Raw genomic sequence first — 19,890 nt, 5'->3', positions numbered from 1 at the left:
ATCTGGATGTTGAAGGGATCACTTAGAGAAACACTTCTTGATAATCACTCATTTTATTATTTTCTTTTGTTCACGTCTTCTGAAAGGTTGTGCAGCTTTGGCAATGAATCTTCCTTGTGCGTGAAGGAAATGGCAGTGGGTTGGAGATTCAAAAATGTAGAGAATCCCTGCACAAAACACTGTTCTTTCCAGAGCTACCATTTTGTAGTGAAGGGTGCCCCCTTTATAGTCATGTAATTTTTGGTTTGAGTTGTGCTGGAACCATTATCGTGTTAATATGCAAGCTGAATGTTTGGAGAGATTGTGTGGAGCTTGCAAGAAGACAGACATTTCATAGTTGATCGTGTAATAGCAACTGTACTGTTCTCACTGGATTCTCAGCACTCTGAGCTTTGTAAGAGGCAACTTACCTCAGCTTTTGACCATGATAAAACCTTTTAGGATTTTTCTCTCCCCTCAGAGCAGTATTTCTTAAACATGATGGGAAGAAAATGTTCATCTGCTGTGGGACCAATAAAACAAAATGATTAGCTGAATTCCTGTATTTGTGGTACTCACACTTCATTTGGAATACATAAATGATGTTCTAGACATGACTTAAAGAGCAGTTTGCAGATGACGCCAGGTGGTTTAAAAGAAATGTAATTGTGTCTGGATCACAGTTGTCAGGTTTCACAGTGGTAGCTTTATAAATCCAAGGATATACATGAACTTACTTTCTAGAATCTAAAGTATATACCTGTTGATAATATTTAGATAACTTTTAGGAAGCCAGCTTTATTGGGAGAGTCTTCAGTACATAACTTTTTGTTTCTTTTTCCAAAACTTCCTATCTTCTGAATTACTAGAGGAAAACAGAGCTAGGATGCTATCATTTCAGAGTGAAACACATTAAATGTTTTTAAACATTAAAGTAAAAAGGGAATTAATGCAATAACACTACTTATTTTTATTGAATTATTTATCGAATATCAGTATGCTCAAGAAAAAAAATTAGGTCTAGGCCTAAGTTCACTCTTGGTCTTTGTGGGTCAAAGTTAAGATAATGCATTATAATGATGTTAGAAAAGTGGGAAGGGTGCTGCAGAAGGACAAAATTGACATTATGAGCAAATAGAAGAATTATAAAAATTTAGAAGGATTTTTGTAGGCATTTAAATGCCTACAAAAATCCTTCATAATTAGTAGAAAAAGATTAGTTCTTATGGAAAAAGATGCTGGAGCATGAAATGGCTTACATGATTTGGCTAGATAAGTTGAGATAGTATTTTGGCAGCTAGTAGTTACCTAAATAAAAACACATTTCTGTGTTTTGGAGGAATATGAAACTATATTGAGAGAAGGAAATGGTTTGTTTTAATTTGGCAATTCAGTTTCTACTGGGATTAATAATGGATACTTAAGATAACTGCTTTTGTTTTTTTTTTTTTTTTTTAATGGTGTGATATTTTTAATTATATGATCAACTTGTCATGGTTTAACAGTACTAGCCAGAAATCAAGGGTAAGGATTTTGTGTCTCTTAGAGTTATAATGTACTCTAATGTACATATATGACATGAGTAATGCAGTGGTGACCATTTGCTTCCAAGATACTGTTCAAAACAGTACAAACTTTGAATTCAATTAATCAAACTACTGATGTTTAATAGTATCTAATAAAAATACATAAATGTGGTAGTTTCAAGTGTATGTACCCACCAAAACTACATTGGTCAGGATGTGGTCATCTTACATGTTGCTTTTTTGTTCAGATCCATCTCTAATTATGTACATTTATTTGTTACTGCCAGATGTTGCTGTGCAGATGAAATCTGAGGCTGACTACTTATGCTGCTCAGGCTGGACTCTTTGTAGACCTACTTGTGTGTGCTATCTCTGTAGGAAAACTGTTCTGTTTTCAGCAGCAAGATGCTGGTCTATGACTGCAGCCCTCATGAACATTTATAATACACAGTGACTGGCACCTTACCTTGTTTTGTGACAGAGTCAACACAGGAAGGAAACTTCAGCATGGATGGAGGGCTTTAATAAGTGCCTGCATGGCAGTTCATGCAATATGTTAAGTCTCAATATAAACTAAAGCCTAATATTCTGCAAATGTGAAATTTTGAGACCTGATCTTTCTGGCACTTCCAGCTTGTTACTTTAACTCAACACTGTAACCTTGGTCATGCAAGGGAAGGGTTAAGAATCAGCAAAAGAGTTTGGTCGTAGTTGTGCCATTCTGACTGCAAAATGCAATTGATTGTACTTTATCTCACCAAAAGAACTACCTGCATCAGTTGAATTATGTATATACTTAAATACTAGTAGGTACATGCACTTTGTGATAATTACTGCTTTAATCCACATGTAGGAGTGAAATGGAGGTTATAGGACATGGTGTATGAATTGGGAGGCCTCATTTCCAGTGCTGCCTCTGCCATGCAAACTTGTTCACACTGCTTCAGAATTTGTATTTTAAGCAAATCTATCCCATCATAGTTCAAAATAAATTTAATTTTGAAACTGTGGTTTTCAAAGGTGTTTCGGTGTGTTTTTTAAAAAATATTTTTGCTTTCTATGTTAACCTATTTTTTAGTTGTATTCTATACACATTACACAGTTCTACGTTAAGATGAAGAGATGTAGGTGTTAGTAGAGCAGGGAAGTTCTCCATCCTAAGCTTGCAGAAATGAGCTACCAGATCAGAGTAATAAGTCAGGTGAACACTTAACAGATTGTGTCTTGTGAAGGTGCAACTGTTTTGATTTTAATTTCATGCAGTTAGTTGAGACTAGATGAACTAATCTCTCAGTTTGTTGTTACTGGAAAGGAGTGTTTCTGCCTTGTCTTCAGTCACCAGGATGCCTCTGTGGCCTCCTGGTAAGTGCTTCAACTTGCAGAGGTGGCTGAAGACTTGGGTTTTGACCAGTTTTCTGCCAGGTTTATCAGCTGCACTGATGTAACTGATGGGAGGACTAAAACTGTTCCGCTGAAAAGGGAGGAAGTGTTTGTGAATGTGTCCCATTTCTGCAGCAGCAAGCCTTTAAATCACTGCAGCTGTACTGCCTGGCAGCACCTACAGGAAAGGTGGTCTTCCTTTGAGAGAATGTCTCTAGAAAAGAGTAGAATCATAAAAAGAAATATTCTTGCCTACTTTTTTTTTTCCTCAAATTTAATAATTCTGGGGGGTTCTAATTGCAAATATGAAGCATGTTGTTTTGCAGATTCATCTTAAGAGTTTTATCTATTGATCAGATTTGCATCTTTAATGTGATGTTGGAGGATTGCTGGAAAGGGAATAGGAAGGGGTTGAAACTCTCGATTTTGTATTAAGATATACTTAAAAGTGCTCATCAGTCCAAGTAGACAGGGTTATTGCTCTTGTAACCTGGTTGAGGATACCATCTTAGGACATAGGGGCCAAAGTATGTATTTCAGGTAATTTTTTTTAATCTGATGTTTCACTTTACTGTTATTTGCATGCAGAACTTAGAATTGAGTGGTTTTAGGGTACCTTCTTTATGAAAGAGTAATTAAAATTAAAGAAAATTGATATTTTTTGAATTGATATACTCTTTAGGGACAGCTGGAGGAAAAAATTATTCTAAAAAAAAAGCTTACTTATTAATGAAAAATAATATACCTATTCCCCTGTTTTGCTGTCTGTTCTAGTTATTTCCAAATATATTGCATTCTCTTCAATAGAGTTTAGGACATCTTAGCCATGTCTTTGCTTTTTGCTGAGGTTCTATGCTTCTGCTGATTGTTATGTGTGAAACTCCCTAGTTTCCAGTTATCTAAAGGGTGTGTATACCTTACATTTGCTAATTATAATCCTTTGATTGCTAGAACAGCCATTTAGACCTGCTAGAGAAGTGGTAATCTATATAGGATGCAAATAGGATGAATAATGGATTGCTACAGAACTATTTTTTACTGTTATTTTTTGTGATAAGTCTCTGCAATAATTGTATATATCTGCCTTGAGACATCTTAAAATGGCTCCCACAGCAAAGTGTAGTCTTGCCATCTTATATAGGAATGAGACATAGCTCTGATACCCTCTTCAGTTTCTGCACATGAAAGATACTTTGAAAAATATGTGAACTTTTGGTTGAAAATGTGCAAATGTGACAAAAGGTCTTAAAATATGATGTCTGTTACGATAAATCACTGCCCTTTTTAAATACTGTCACTTTTAAATATGAAACTTCTTTTGAAACCTTATGCTGGGGTGACAGTAGTGGTAGAGAAGAGGGAAGATCCTTATATCTTGGAAGCTTGTCCATTTCTAAGCTGCCAGAGTAGTGAAGAAGCCTTTAAGCATTTATTTTCTAGCACAGGGAACTATTCTATCTCATGTAACAGTCTGCACAGTACTTAGAGTACTTTTTGCATATGGCTGTTTGGTTGAGGGAACCCTGGGAGCAACCAGTGACAATGCAAACATGACAGGTTTTTGCTTCCTATACTGGATTTTTTTAGGGACTAGAATAAAGAAAAATTCTGTCTTACTCTTGGGAAAACATTGCATGAGGAAATCACGCACATAATTTAATTGTAAAAGTTTTTTATAATCAGTAGTTTGAAAACTACTATTGTCATTGGATAATGACAGTAGATTATTGCTAGGACTTCCATGCTTCTGCATTGCCTCGTGTTCTCACTTTTCTCAAGGAGGCATAATATTAGGAAGAATATTTATATGTATATGAGATCTATTGGGAATCTTGTGTTTCTTTGCTGTTCTAACTTCTCTGAATAAAGGTTTACTTTGGAAAAATTAAAATGTTGTCATCCATTTAAACTGCCCAAATCTAAAGCTCTTAGCCAGAGCATCAACCAAAAAAGAACCCCAAAACATTTATATGCTAATATCTAATGATTTTAAAAAAAAATAAATTTGTTCTATTTTAGTGTGCAGTTGTGTCGTGCTCTCAGTGAAAACAAAAACCATGATGTGGGTTTCAGAGGTAAGTCACATGGTTTATTTGTTGTTTTTAGTTACATAAAAAACAAGCCTGGAAACAGTTTATTGTGGTACCTTTGCATGCTTGGAACATTCATGTGTGGTGACCATTAGTGTGTGCTAAAGCTGAATACTACAAATACTAACATCCACTACAAGGATTGCTTTCAGACATGCCGAGCTTTCTTTGTTGTGGGTCGTGGCAGCATCGTCCAGTATTTGATCTGTGCTGTAGAAAATGGAATTCCCTTTTGCAAACTCAACATACAGCTAGGTTTTATTTTAAAAGTTAAACATATGAACCCTAATTTGTGAAAGTGTGAAATCATCCTATCTATTTAAATAATAAATTATTTTAATTTACCCACAGTGGTCTGTAGTCACCACATTACTGGCTACATGATTTAAGGCATTAAGATCAATATAACTTGTTATTGAATATAGTTTATTGAGCAATCCATGTGGTAAAAGTGCAGGGTGAAAGCATTTCATTATTTTTCATGTAGTAAAAACACAACATTTTTGTGTATTGTTTAAGACCCTTAGGGGTTTCTGAGAGCTGGTTTTACAACCACCATGTTTACATTGCAAGGTTTTTCTCAAGTGGAATACCTCTGTTCAGTACTTCAGCTTATTACAAGCATTTGTAAGATTGCGTTCTTGAGTTATAGGGGACTTTCCTTTAAAAAATGAAATAAAAAATAATCCTCATCAAGCATTTTTTCTTCCAATTAAATTTTATTTTCTTCTAGAGAAATGGTTTTTGAGAGCATATCTATGAGACATGACTAGGAAAGTTCTGTAATGTTTTCTATGTATGTATAATATGCTATTTATGTGAATTAGAAGGTAAAGGTGTCTTTGTTAAGCCAACTGTCAAGACTCAAGTTACTATATGCAGGATGGTAATTTTTCTTCCTATTTTACTATAATTGCATGAACTGTCCAGAGAAAGTGGATCATCACTCACTTTATGCTTGTGTGAAATCTTAGATATTGATGATCAGTTTTAATCTGTCAGCAATAACAAAGTAATCCCCTTTATTGTTAAGGGAAGCATATCCCCTTTACTTGTCTGTTGTCTGAAGTCTGCAGTATTACTGTAAACATTGCTTTTACAGTTAAAGGATTAGCTGATATGTTTTCTGTCATCTCTTGTCTTTCAACAGATATTCAGCAGGCTTTGTATGAGCTTGCTTATCACGTTGTTAGAGGAAACTTAAAGCATGATCAGGCTTCTAATGTTCTTGGTGATGTCATAGTAAGTATATATTTGTAATTGCATACTTAATAAAATCTTTCTTACAAAAGCCCAAACGAAATCCAAGGAGGAGAATATTCAAGGGATTTTTCTTTGACGTGTCTAAACAGTCATTCTTATAAAATTCTTCATTTGTGTATACTTGATACATATGTAGACTAACAGGGTTTCATTTTTTCCCTCTGCTTTTCATGGTGAGGAAAAGGTGTTTCAGCATAAATCAAAAATTAAGTCACTTTTTGAGGGCACATGAAGACTGAAGTTGTTAATAAATAAGTTGTTAATATATACTAGAAATAAATGTCACTTCCTGATACAGCACATCTGTGATGCCACCTACTGTTTTTAACAGTGTGACAGTGTACCTGCCATTTTACTGTTGGGATGTCCAAGTTCTTGAAATAATGCATTAGACTTATTTTTTGTTTGAAAAAGGTTTTTCTTAAAACACTTTGAATAAGTAGAGAAAATAGGGAAAAGAGTAATTTCCTCTAAACTTCCAAGCTTACCAAATATTGCTGTTCCTTAAAAAGAAAACTAGGCAAAATACATTAAGAAATCTTTCAGAAATGATTTCTTATTTTTGGTAAGTTGCTGTTTTGACGTGTATGGAACATTAAGGAAAAATGTGTTGTGATATTCTAGAGTAACCTTTTTAGGTTTTTTGAACTTGAGCATTGGTGTTGAGGGAAGGCATGGCTGTAGGGCACCTTGCTGTTGGAGTGTTGTGTGAAATGTTGGGTCTTGTAGAGAATTATCATCTGTTTGGTGCCTGAGAAGCTGCAGGTCACTTTCTGGGCTCCTGCTCCTCACTCAGGGCTAAAAAGCCATGGGCTATAGAGGTGGAAGGACTAACCAGGGGGTTTTGTCCTTGGTCACAAATACACTTAATTATATTTCATTAATTACATTAAAATTAATTATATTTCAAGGTTACGTGATTTCACTATGTATAAATAATTAGTACAGCACTTAGATATTAGTCAGTAATTAAGCATCTTCATTATTAATATGAATTATTAGTAACATAAATAGCGTGCATTACTAATTAATCTGAACTTTATGATGATGCATTGTTTTATATAATGCAAAAATTTTCTAAGCAATGCATAATGGAATTTTTATGTTCATTAAATGAAATCTTGTTTCTTCTTAGGAATTCCGAGAAGACATGCCTTCTATCCTAGCTGATGTATTTTGCATATTAGGTAAGTTGGGTTCCCTTCCTTTCAGCCTTGCAATAGATTTGGAGAAATTCATGTTTTGTGTCTGCTTGCTTACTACTTCAAGAAAATTCATTGAATCTGTAAAGCATGATTTCTCTTTACAAAACATGTGTTGATTCTTCCTCAGTGTATCTGTACCTCACTTGTTAATGTCTTTTCATTCTGCTTTGTTCTGTTATAGTTTCCAGAAGTTTGCCTATTAAAGGCAGTGGAAGTTGATCTGCCAAGAATAGTTAAAGGAGCTAGCTTGTAAGAATGTTGGATGTTAGCTAATGGAATCAGTGACTTAGTGCTGTTATCATTCTTAAATATTTTAAATAAAAGTTGACTTCCTGGTAGGTAGATACTTTCTCCTCAGAATGTGTTCTGTAAACATTATTGTCTGTACAGTCACTGTTAGTGAAATGGAGCTTATGCTAATTGTCCAGAAATCTAAAGGCAAATGGCATTGAGTCACGTATCTGCCAGCTGAACAGGCTTTAAAGATGTGCATGTCTTATTCTGGTGATAACTTCTGGATTTTTATGTTGTAATATTGATCTAAAGCTGTTGCTCTCATGTCTTCCAGCTTTCAGTGCCTGCAGTTTCTGTCTTGCTCCATGTCTGTGTTTTTCAACAAATTTCAGAAAATTCTTTTGTTGGTCTGCTCATAACACATATCCTGTGTGTTCTGTGTATTGAAGGAGCAATGCATCTTCTGTGATGTGGTTGCCTGTAAAGAGAGGCACCTCATTAAGTTTGCATGTGCAGCCTTAGTTTTATACATCTGAATGATAACTTGACTTTGTTTTATTCATACTGTTTCATTCTGTGTACTTGTATCATAATTTTGTAATAACTAGTTTTCATAATGCAGTATTACACTGATGTCCTTTTCCTTTTTTATCTGCAGTAGAAGGCTTGAATTACCAACTTCTTGAACTACTTGAATAACTGAAACTAGTTATTCATTCATATTTATTCACTTGAATAACAGAAGCTAGTGTATCTGTCTGCCTTTTTCTATTTATTTTTCTTTTCCCTCTTTCCTTTAAATTAGTGTGTAGCCAAATGCCATGCTTTCACTAGTAGCAGAGAATAGTATGGCCAAGTAGCTAGGTTTCAAACTTTGGGAAAAAGGATGTTGGACAATTTCTTGCATGTTTCCTCTAACCCCTTTATTACTCTAATCAATATTTGGTACTATCAGGATTTTTTTCCCAATTGTTTGTGTTTCAATATATCTGAGAATTTTGATTTGTCCACTCATCCACATACCCTGGGAAAATTTTTTACTGCAGCTTGTTCTTTGGCTGAGAGTCTTGGCTGCTAAGGTCCAGGCTGATCTGGCTGGTCTATTGCCTTCACTTCTACCCTGCTACATCACTGGTTTTCAGTTTCTCTAGGGTCTTCTTTCTCACGTTTTTGTTGCTGATCTCTGTGGGTCTGATTTTACTATGTGGTGGGTTTTTTGTCTATTGTAATGTCTGTCTTGCATTCTTTTACAGAGTTTTCTACTCATTTTACAGCTCCTCACTTCCTGTAATGACGTGCTTTTTTAAAACTGCTTTACCAGGTTTTCTTCCCTGTCCAGTGTTCCATAGTCTGTCTTCCCATAGGAGCAAATTGCTTTCAGTAGTTGACAATACAGAAGAAATTAATGGTAATACAGAACCATAGCTGCTAAAAGACTGCAGACAGAGTAAATGGTAGTTCTCTGAAGCCACAGGGAAAAAGATTAGAACATTACCTTAAGGCCAGGATCATGCAGTTCTCTTCAGTGGTTCGTATTTCTGGTTTTGTGCTTATTGTTGATCTTCAATGCTTGCCATAATCATTATTGCAACAAAGAGAATGGCAAGAAAAACTATTGCAGCATTCGTCTGGTTTCTGTTTTACCTTCTCGTGAGACTTGTGGATGTGAGAATTGTCATCAAAATATTACGTGAACCCCATGGGGGATGAGTGGGTGGGAAGTAGCAAGAAACTGCCATGTTATCAGTGAGTTTCTTTCCCTTGTGTTATCATTAGCATTTATCAGAATAGCTATAAAAGAAGAAACTCAAAATTTCTTCAGTAAAAATTGCTTTTTTACCCCCATCTTCTTTTGTAGATATTGAAACAAGTTGTTTAGAAGAAAAAAATAAGAGGGATCATTTTACACAACTGGTATTGGCCTGTTTGGTAAGTTACACTTAGGATGTCTTTTGGCAAAATTGCATGTCAAAATTTGACAAGAAAACTAAGAGTGTTGAAGCTTGATTTTTCTTTTTTCCCCAGAGAAGACTATGATTGTTTTCCAAATGCCCAAATAATTAAAAAATTCATCTCCAAAATGTTGTGATAGAAAAATATAGTACAGCTCCCTCTTGAGTTCTTTAAAGAGTTTTGAGAACTTGAATTTTTCCACCAGCGAGTTCACCAGAAATTTTGCTTCTGAAGTATGCTTTGAGTTGCACTTCTTTATGTAACCTCCTCTTTTGTTTAGAAGTAGCATTCCTAAATGCATGGAATAAGCTTGATTTGTAGGAAAGTTCAGCATATGAAAATAAGATTTTTTAAAAAATGTAGAATACACTTTGTAAATATGCAGTTCCTGATAGTAATGTCCCTGGATGCTATGCAATGTATACTTGGTAACCAGGAATTAGACTCTAGGGCTTGTTTCTTCAAGGTGCTCTTGAAGAAATTTGAATTGTATATAAAATCTACCACTCTGAAATTCCAGTTTCAGTTAATAGTGTAAGTTTTGTATGCTCCCGTGTTTGAAGCAAAATGCGAACTTTTTTCTGTTGTCAGAATGCACATGTAACATAAATTAATAATTGTGTGGTTTCTAGGTCTTTGTAATTTACAAATTTGGTGCGTGTTTTTGGTGTTTTTTAGTATCTTGTATCTGACACTGTCCTAAAGGAGCGTTTAGATCCAGAGACGCTGGAGTCATTGGGACTCATCAAGCAGTCTCAACAGTTCAATCAAAAATCTGTTAAAATAAAGACAAAACTATTGTAAGTTTTGGGGCAGGGGTTGTTTGGGGAGTGGGTGGGGAGGGGCAATGATGATTAGTCTGATAACAATGTTTTCTACCAGGTACTCAGTTTTCTTTGGGAAATATGTTTTGTTGCACTTTAACTTGCTAATGACAAAAGAATTTTGTTAGCCCTTAGTTTTCAAATTCCTGAGAAGTATAAAATCTTTCTCATGTTAGCTATGGCTTTTGCTGCAGGGATTCCATATACACAGATTAATTAATATTCATTGGTGATATATGAATTTATTAAGTATAACAGAATTAATTATTGTTCTTGCATCAGTTAAGAATAGGTTTTGTTTTCATAAATAGGCAAACCATAGTTATTTTAGCTTGGTCAATGTGGGTTATGGGTTTTTTTGGTATATGTTTGGTTTCTGTATCAGCATTGAGTGTTTCAGTGTCGAAGAACATCACTTGAAAAAAGAGTAGGTTCTTAAGCATGGACTGCCACAAAGCAGTTCTCCAGAGCAGTTTGTAGAACAAACTTTCCTGTTTAGTGTAAGTCTAATCTTTTTAATTATCTGCATTTGATATAAGAGCTGAATTTGTTTGGAGAGTGCTTGCTACCCTACTGGTATTCATATGCTGCATTTAATAGTTTTTGAAACAACTCAGATAAATAATAAGTTCTTAAAAATGTGTTCAGAATTAGCTTTTTGTAGAACAAATTGCTAAGAGCATAAATAATCTTCACTGGATGAATGTTACACAACAGTATTTAATTTCTCTTCATTTGCAGTTATAAGCAACAGAAGTTTAATTTGCTAAGAGAGGAGAATGAAGGTTATGCAAAGCTCATTGCAGAGCTGGGTCAAGACTTATCCGGAAATATCACTAGTGATTTAATCCTTGAAAATATCAAATCTTTAATAGGTAAGGAATTTATTGAAAGAATATTATGGGCATTGGTTTTTCTATATGATCTTATGACTACAGAAGGTAGATCATCTTGAATAGAAGAATTAGGGTGTCTTGAAGGTCCCGTTTCTGTGGAAAAAATAATTTAGGGAATATTGTGTAAGTATACTTAAATACTGAATTTATTGTGAAGCCTCAGATATGCATGCTGGGATTTGAACATATTTGGAAGATGTGCTTGTCAGGCAGATTGGAGCATAACAAAGTAATGCTTTTTGTTATTGAATGTATTAGTTCAGTGCATGAACATCCTTTTATTCTTGAAGCTACTGAATGAGTGATTCCTTGTGAAGAGAAATGAGAAGTAGTAAATGTTCTTCCTTTATCTAGTTCTTTCAGTGATTTTTCCATATTTCTAAGCTGAGTCGTGATGAGAATCTCACAGTCTAAGTGGAAAATGTTAAAAACAGGAAATACCTGTAATTACCCTTGGTTTACACTTCCTTTTTGAACAAAGAATTTTGTACAATATATTGATGTTTGTGCCAGTGCCTGTCTCATGTGGTGCCAGTGCAGTAACAGGTAAAAAGCTGTGCTGCCATTTTATAAAAAAAACCTAATTTTTAATATTTCAAAGTGTTTTGCCTGAGTGTCAAATTCCTCTAGCAATAATACTTATTTTGGGAGAGATCAAGAGAATAGGATAATTTTTCTGCTTATTACAGTGAAAAAATACACCCATTTTGAAGCATTTTGTGATAAAATATTTTTCTTTCTGGAATTTTAGGAATTGCAAATAGGCTTCCTACAATATGTCAATTCTTTTAAAGTACTAACTTAGAGCAGGTTCTGGTGTAATGGAAGCGGCTTTTGGTAAAGAAAGACTCATGCAGTTATTTATCTGCATAGTGGATGTGCCTGGATAAAACGTGTCATGGCACTATGAGGAAAATAGTCTAGATGCATATTTTTTGGATAAAAGTAATATTTCTGCCTCAAGTATGTTTCCTGGAGTTTTGGTGGAAAGTTTATATAGTAAAATAGGGGTATGATTTCAGCATTAGCTTACCTGATCTGTATCTTTGCTCCTGCTCCCCTTCAAATAAAGGAACTGTTCCCTATTCTGCTGCCAATAATGCTGAATTAATAGGACAGTATCACCAGGAGGATCAGGGTCTAGCTCAAACCATAACAGCTTTTGGGGTGTAAAATAATTCTTAGCTGGCTGATTTGTATGACTGAATGAATATCTGTGGCATCACAAGGGGAGAAGCAGCGTCTCATGTCTTTTGCTGGCCCTGTGGTGTTGGTGAGGTCAGGTTTTTAACTATTAAATGCTCCCTTTAAGGTGTTAATTTCTACTTTTTCTGTAACCTGGGTTGGAAGTCCTGTTCAGTATTTTTGTGTAGTTCAGTATTCAACAAATCAAAATGATCACGGGAGAAGAAAATTAGCAATGTTAAACTTTTCTGCTCTGTCCTTCTCCACCAGGATGTTTCAATCTTGATCCTAACAGAGTTTTGGATATCATCCTAGAAGTCTATGAGTGCAGGCCTGAGTATGATGATTTCTTTGTACCACTGATAGAGTCTTACATGTACATGTGTGAACCTCAAACTCTATGCCATATCCTTGGGTTCAAATTCAAGTTTTATCAGGTAATGTATTTCCACTCTTAATTTTTTGGTTTTGTGGTTGGTGGTTGAACTGCAGTCAGTAATAAGAGATTTTCTGCAGGTTTTTTTTTTTAGTTTTTTTTGGTTGGTTGGGGGTTTTGGGGTTTTTTGTTTGTTGTTGGGTGGGGTTTTTTTTCAGTTTTTGTATAGGTTTTTCTGTTTTTTTGTGACTTTTTTGTTTTTTAAACATAGAAATTAGTTTTTAAGTTGTAAAATTCTGGTATTAAAAGCAATAATTTCATTATTTGAGTGGGAGTCTCTTACTGTATTTTACAGGAGAATGCTTAATGTTCTCTTAAAAGTGCTGAAAAATCTTGATACCTTCCACTTGAACTTGTAGAGTTATGTAAGGACTGGCATGAACAAAGAGACTGTACATTATAAGTGAGACTTATCCCCAGGAGTGAGGAGCATGTTTGCAGGGGAGTCATGGTTGATACTTGATAATATAGTCAAGGGTTTTTTTTAAAATGTAGTTAGGAATTGCATACAACAACCACAGGGTGCAAAGATAAAGTTTTTGTTTCTGAAGATACAGAATGTGTATTGCATTTAAATCTAGTGACTTGGAAGTAATAGCAGTTAAATAACATGCTAACAAGGAGACTTGTGGGTTAATATGTTTTATCTGAACAGGAATTGAGTGGTTCCCGTTTCATAACCTTCTGCTATGGTCTGTTTGCTTTTTTCTTAAATTTCCAATGTCCATTTTAGGATCCAAGTGGTGAGACCCCTTCCTCCTTATACAGAGTTGCTGCTGTCCTTTTGCAACATAATCTCATAGATTTGGAAGATCTTTATGTTCATGTAAGTGACAGTGTTACTCTGATAGATGCCAAAGCTAAGGACATGTAAAAAAATGAAAATCAGATACTTAACCCTTCTCCTAAATTTTCAGCTTCATGACATTGTGTAACAGACATTCTGTGTATTGTAGGTGTACAATATTTAGTGACCCTTAAAATTTTCAGTGCTTTTTTAATGTGACATATTCAAATAAGCACACATTGAAATATGAATGCCAATAAACTTCTTTTGGATTATCAGTAACATCCTCCAGATTGTTTACCTTCTGGCAGAGTAGGAAGTTGGAGGTAAATGCCTAAGTAATCTTCCCTTAAGAGTTAGACCTGTTGAGTTTTGCTTTACAAGATCAGTTTTTGAGAAAAGTGGTAGGACAGTGTCAGCTCCAAACATTCTTTTAGTTAAATAGTAGGGTTATTTTATTTAAATACTTGCATGGTCCTGAAAAGGCCTCTCATTGTTTACCATAATTCTGACCATTTGTTACGTTGAAGGAAAGAAATGGACCTATGTGTTCAGATCTAATCAGAGACTTACTCTCTGCAGTCTGACAGGCTTATCAGCCAACCAACATTCCAGTTTGATGAATGGTTAACAGAATGTTGTAGTTATCAACTTAATTTTACATTATACAAGAATTTTTAATTTCAGAATATCCATGGGTAGTCTTAAGATAAGAAATTTTAAGAGTCACCTCTTCCACTGAAATACAGAGTTCTAGTTACATCTGTGGAAGGTTTGGAAGGTAGTCCTGTCATTTGTTTGTGTGGCATTTCATAGCCTTAGTCACAATCTCATCAATATTGACTTGTCAATAACTGTCCCTGGGTTCATAGGAGTATTTTGGCTGAAAATGTGGGGTGGAGCAAGAGCAGGACTGTATGTCTTAGATAAATGGTGTGGAGTGAGGAATGTGTGACGATAATGCTTGTTTTTAAGATAATGTTTGTAAGTTTACGAAACACGCTCAGACTTGGGCTTACAGTGGCTTGTGTAATCTCAGTGCAGACTTGTGCAGGTATGGGCATGTTTTCTGCCAGTCTCACAGCTTGAGGGTCCCTGCAGACATTTGCACTGTTCACCTGCATTATGATGATTCTCAGTCTCATTCCAGAATCTCTCTGCCAGTCTCTGTCTTCGCATGTTTAGGATGGTATATTTTTTTAATCTCTTTTCAGTTCAGGCTTAATTTAACTTGCTGTGAAAGTTTCTATCAAATAATTAGCATGTAGGTGTTCAGTCTGGAGGGATGTTCATTGTGTTGCTCCCATATGAGAGCACTGCAAACATTATTGCTCATATTAAGAGTGTTCTCCCCACCTCTGCCCTCCCTGCCCTTTGATGCTGATAAAAACTGTTCTCAATTAATGTGTGTATACACAGAGCCATATAGAAAGTATGGCATCCTAAAGATACAATTTACCCATTGAAATTCCACACTAGGTACTTCTTGGTGAAGCTTTGTAGTTTTCCTTTTTTTACCTTTTTTTTTAGTAGTTCATTTTTCAAATGAGAAAAATGCAGCTCCTTAAACCTTTTACCTTTCCAAGTGTGATTTGTTCTTCCCCAGATTTCTGTGAAATGGAGTAATTCTTTCTTCTTTCAATGATCACTTTGGGCAAAGAAAAAACAATAAAAATATTCTCTTGTTAAAACATTAGAAAGAAAGATGAGTGTATCAAAGAGGTCATGACACTGCAGAAAGTTTTGATTGCTTACTTGCAGCAAAGTGTGATCTTGGTTTCAGGAGCTGAGTTGAAGTTGAAAAAGAGCTTTTCGTTTGCCTCACAACTTGACCTTTTAATTTCTGAGTGTAGGTTTATATTCCTCACCCTGATTATTCACAAGTACAAAACTATGCTGAGTTTCTTTTTCATACTAGGTACTTTATCTAAGATAGTTTTCAAAGATCAGATGTTACATATGTTTAACCTACCTTGCTCATAAATGAAAAATTTGGTAAGCTTTAAATGGTATTTCTTTAAAATAAAGGTGCAATCAAAGTGTGTGGCTAAGTAGATTACCTAGATTTGCTTGGTGATTAAATTTTTCTTCTCTTTAGATGAGCAGTATTTTGAATATTCACTTGGATTAGAGGAACTGAGTTGTGTTAATGTTATCATGGAGTATGTGTGTAATTTTTGCCATAAAGATGAATCGGTAAAATTGAAGAATGGTAAATTGGAGGGCAACAGACAACAAATGGTCGTGAAGAAGTAGTGTGGTATTATTTCTCATGAGTCCTTTATTTCAGAATGGTCAACTATTAGTGCAATTCCCTGTTTGGGATGATTGCAGCAAGGAAAAGAAATTGATTTCCTGAAAGACTGTCAGATTAGTAGCAAGAAAGGAAAAAATTCTTCTCCAAGCTCAGGTGATCTACAGTAGCAGTTGACCACTTCAGTTTTCAGATATGTTCTGGTTTTTCAGCTTCTACCAGGGGATAATGCCATCATTGAGGAACACAAGCGAGAGATAGTGGAAGCTAAACAAATTGTCAGAAAACTTACAATGGTCGTCTTATCATCTGAAAAGACTGAGGAAAAGGAGAAAGAAAAGGAAAAAGAGGAGGAGAAAACTGAAAAGGTATGACTGAGTAACTTTCTTTTAAGCAAAATTATTTTAATTACATTTAACAAAACAATTGTTATAAAAACATACTTGTATTTATTTAAAAAGCAGTTACGTACTTCTTGGATGGCTTATATTTGGCTTCTGACTGCACTTCTGTTATATTGAATGTGCAAAAGTGCATGGTTTGGGGTTTATTCTGGATTTCTGTACATAAAGTATTCTTGGTTCAATAGCTAATTGATTTCTTCCCTCTCTTTTTGTTGTATTGGCTCCAATAAGTAGGCCCCAGCATTTATACACTTCACAGCCTTTAACAACTGTACTTCTAGGCTTCATGAGAGTATAATTCTAGTTGATTTCATAAAAATAAAAACATTAGTTGTCTCAATCAAGAATTGGGACAATAAAGAATTGCCAGACTTGGGAATATTGGTATAATTATCCTCCATAGTAGAAAAAGCTTATGAATGAAGATTTTTAGTTGTAACTGCTCACTGTACTTTCCTTTAAGCCTGTATCTCCATACGTGTAAATTTATACTCTTCTTTAAAGTTCCTACTATGTCAGGTTTATGTTGCTCTAGATCTAATTTGATTTAGTGTATCCAAGCCTTATTTTAGAAAAAAAATTATTTGATCTCTTAGAGGCCATTCTGTTGTCATCTTCATTTGAGTGGTTAAGTTCTTCTTGAACACTATATTTAAAACAAAAAGGAAAAAATAAAAATAAATGCTTGATATATACATTTTTAAGTTGCATACGTAGGGGGAGTATGGAGAGGGATTCATCGGTCTTGATGGTTTCTGTTTTTGAATTTCTGTGTCCTGCTGGATTCCTTATCAATCTGGTTTGTCTACCTATTCCTGCTTCTTCTACTCCCCCTTGATTCTGTTCTTGATTCTCTGACCTTCCTTCTGCCTTCCATTTTTCTTTCCTAGTTTGAAAAATCTTAATTCCATTTTCTTCCCTCCAGCGCCTGATACAGTCACTGTCCTCTGGCTCTCAATTGCAGCCACAGCTGCTGCTTAAACAGATTCCTTTCACTCATTTTAAATTTCTAATCCCCCTACCTCCTGCTTGCACCACAGTGCTTTGGTCCATCTTCTCTGCTGTCAGATGGGCCTACCCAGAATTTTCTGAAGTCTGCTTGTCACCCTGTTCTAATGGAAAAATAAACTCTTGATGGGACACGGGGAGTGTATGCATTGCAAATAATGTCAGAAGAATTAAGACAGCTTTCATGGCTAAGCTTTAGAATTAAGACCTAGGGAATTTTAAGCTAGCAGAAACTGCAGCATTTTTCTGAAGGATTAAAATGACAAAGTCTGAGCCTATATGATGGGAAAAATAAGAGCTGTTCTTAACAGAAACCTATTTCTGTTACTGCACACACTGTTACGCAATCTGTGCTGTTTCTTGAAAAGCTTGTTTCTGTATTAAAAATATTTTTGTATGTGCTTAGCTGGGCAGTTCATAGCCATTATGGGAGTAACTACACGTGAAAGCTGTTGTCAGCCTAAGTTTAGGCACATTGTATCCAGCTTGTCATTTTAATGTACTGGTTTTGCTACAGTATCATGGAATAAATGCCTGTGTAAACAAAGCAATGTTTAAATTGCTTTGCAATGTTTATTGACCTGACTTTTCTTTTAAATCTAAAATGTGCTTATTTTGTGTGGTTAAAATTCATTATTATCTCATATCTCCATAATATGGAGAATTTAGTCTTGACAAATGTGCTGTCTACTTTTGCCTTTTAAGATGCATTTACCATAACTCTGTGATAGGACATCCAGACAGGTCAGAGTATGGGCAGCAGGAATGGGTTTGACAGGAGTTCCAGACTGATCCCTCTGTGCCAGACATGTCTTGGCTTTTGGAGAGCTCATGTCAGAACTTGCTTACCCAAAAGTCAAGCAGCATGTGAGCTCTGTAAATTCAGCATGAATAGAGAGACCTTACTTGTTTTTTCTCTGCATATTACCATGTGCTATTCAGTTTTCTATTTTCAAAACTATCAGAAAAATATTTGCCAGTGTTAAAGTTTTAAACGGGGGGAAAAAAGAAACCCAAACCACTAAAACAACCAAACAGTAGATCCACAGGAGTGTCTGTTTTATAATTAATTATTGTTTTTGTCAGGAGGCCTTCTCTGCTTGTGTGGTTTAACTGAAAAAATATTTTGCTTTAAAATAATAAAAATATTTTGTCCTAGACTTGTAATCTTCTTTCCCGGGGTGTAAACTTAATCTTAGGCTTGTTACTTACTGCTAGTTTTCCTTACTGTTAGTCACTTCAGAATAGACTTACTGTGGGAGCCAGGGAAAACTGAGGTATAACAATAAAATACATCATTACCATGCCCCTGAAAAAGTGCTTCAAGTCATGACCTTAATTGTAGAGTCCTGTTTCTTCTTATGCCTGTATTGCAAAGGGAATTTTTGGAAAACTTTGTATAGACTTGCACTTAAGTCTAGATAATTTCCTAGAATAGATGCTAATGTGAAACTTGTCATACAGGCACACTAGGACGGAGAAAGGGTTTGAGCATGGCCTAGCTTTTTTTTTATTCTAATCTGCTTTTGCAAAAGAAGTTGGTGCTTTTAAAACCAGAAAAACACACAGCATAAAGGATTCTTAAGTTCTTGCATTGTTCTTGAAGTGTCCTGTAAGGAAATAAGCTGCAATAGATTGTGACAGTTTGAAAAAGGCGTGATCAGATCAAATATGTATCTGATACACATCAGACAACTTGATAAATTTCTGTTTTATTTTTAACTTTTTCTTTGATCCAGATGTTAAATTCTACATGGACTGGTGTATAATTTCTTTTGAAGTTTGCATATTGTCTAAATGTCTAGCTAAATTTTATTTTGCATATGTTTTATTACACGGTTGATATACAAGGCTTTTTTCTCTAGCTGTGGATTGCAACTGATCAAGAAGTATTGAGGAGACTTAATAAACATGCTTATTCTTTATTGTCTTGCAGCCTCCTGATAATCAAAAACTTGGCTTACTGGAAGCCTTATTAAAAATTGGTGATTGGCACCATGCACAAAGTATTATGGATCAGATGCCTCCATTTTACTCTACTTCACACAAGCCGATTGCAATTGCACTTTGCCAGCTTGTCCATGTGACAATTGAGCCTCTGTACCGCAGGTAAAGTGACAGCCACAATTCTGCTGCTACACAAGGGAAAAACAATTTCTTTTCAGCATGAATTCACTAATAAGCCTAATTATAGATACAAAACTCAAAACTTTCTGAAGTTTTGAGTTCTGTTTCATGTGAAATGCTGCACATTTTATTTTTCAGAGTTGGTGTACCTAAAGGAGCTAAAGGGTCACCTGTTTCCTCTTTGCCAAACAAGAGAGCACCAAAACAAGCAGAGAGCTTTGAGGAATTGAGAAAGGAAGTGTTCAACATGCTTTGTTACCTTGGTCCTCATCTGTCCCATGATCCCATTTTATTTGCAAAAGTAGTGCGCCTTGGAAAAGCATTTATGAAAGAGGTTGG

At 35.2% G+C, this 19,890-nt stretch overlaps 1 protein-coding gene and 1 long non-coding RNA gene across 4 annotated transcripts in view; one reads left to right on the top strand and one right to left on the bottom strand.

Moving 5' to 3' along the window:
* THOC2 (THO complex 2) overlaps nucleotides 1–19,890 on the top strand; it is a 50,030-nt gene that overhangs the window by 978 nt on the left and 29,162 nt on the right. For all 3 annotated transcript variants that reach the window (XM_015626393.3, XM_015626391.3, XM_033514101.1), the window contains exons 2-12: nucleotides 4,905–4,960; nucleotides 6,126–6,217; nucleotides 7,374–7,425; nucleotides 9,536–9,606; nucleotides 10,309–10,430; nucleotides 11,196–11,329; nucleotides 12,806–12,972; nucleotides 13,705–13,797; nucleotides 16,225–16,380; nucleotides 19,361–19,533; nucleotides 19,690–19,885. In XM_015626393.3, the coding sequence (XP_015481879.1) occupies nucleotides 4,905–4,960; nucleotides 6,126–6,217; nucleotides 7,374–7,425; nucleotides 9,536–9,606; nucleotides 10,309–10,430; nucleotides 11,196–11,329; nucleotides 12,806–12,972; nucleotides 13,705–13,797; nucleotides 16,225–16,380; nucleotides 19,361–19,533; nucleotides 19,690–19,885 (1,312 nt within the window). The remainder of the gene's footprint in view (nucleotides 1–4,904; nucleotides 4,961–6,125; nucleotides 6,218–7,373; nucleotides 7,426–9,535; nucleotides 9,607–10,308; nucleotides 10,431–11,195; nucleotides 11,330–12,805; nucleotides 12,973–13,704; nucleotides 13,798–16,224; nucleotides 16,381–19,360; nucleotides 19,534–19,689; nucleotides 19,886–19,890) is intronic.
* Nucleotides 11,340–15,667, bottom strand: LOC117244360. Its single transcript, XR_004497285.1, has 3 exons — nucleotides 15,514–15,667; nucleotides 15,336–15,406; nucleotides 11,340–11,443 (listed from the first exon to the last, which is right to left on the bottom strand). It is a non-coding gene; the product is annotated as an uncharacterized LOC117244360 (long non-coding RNA).

This window comes from Parus major, chromosome 4A, assembly GCF_001522545.3.
Source record: "Parus major isolate Abel chromosome 4A, Parus_major1.1, whole genome shotgun sequence".
In the NCBI taxonomy this organism is placed as follows: domain Eukaryota; kingdom Metazoa; phylum Chordata; class Aves; order Passeriformes; family Paridae; genus Parus; species Parus major.
Note: the sequence above shows the minus strand (reverse complement) of the source record. Positions and strands in the feature narration are given on the sequence as shown.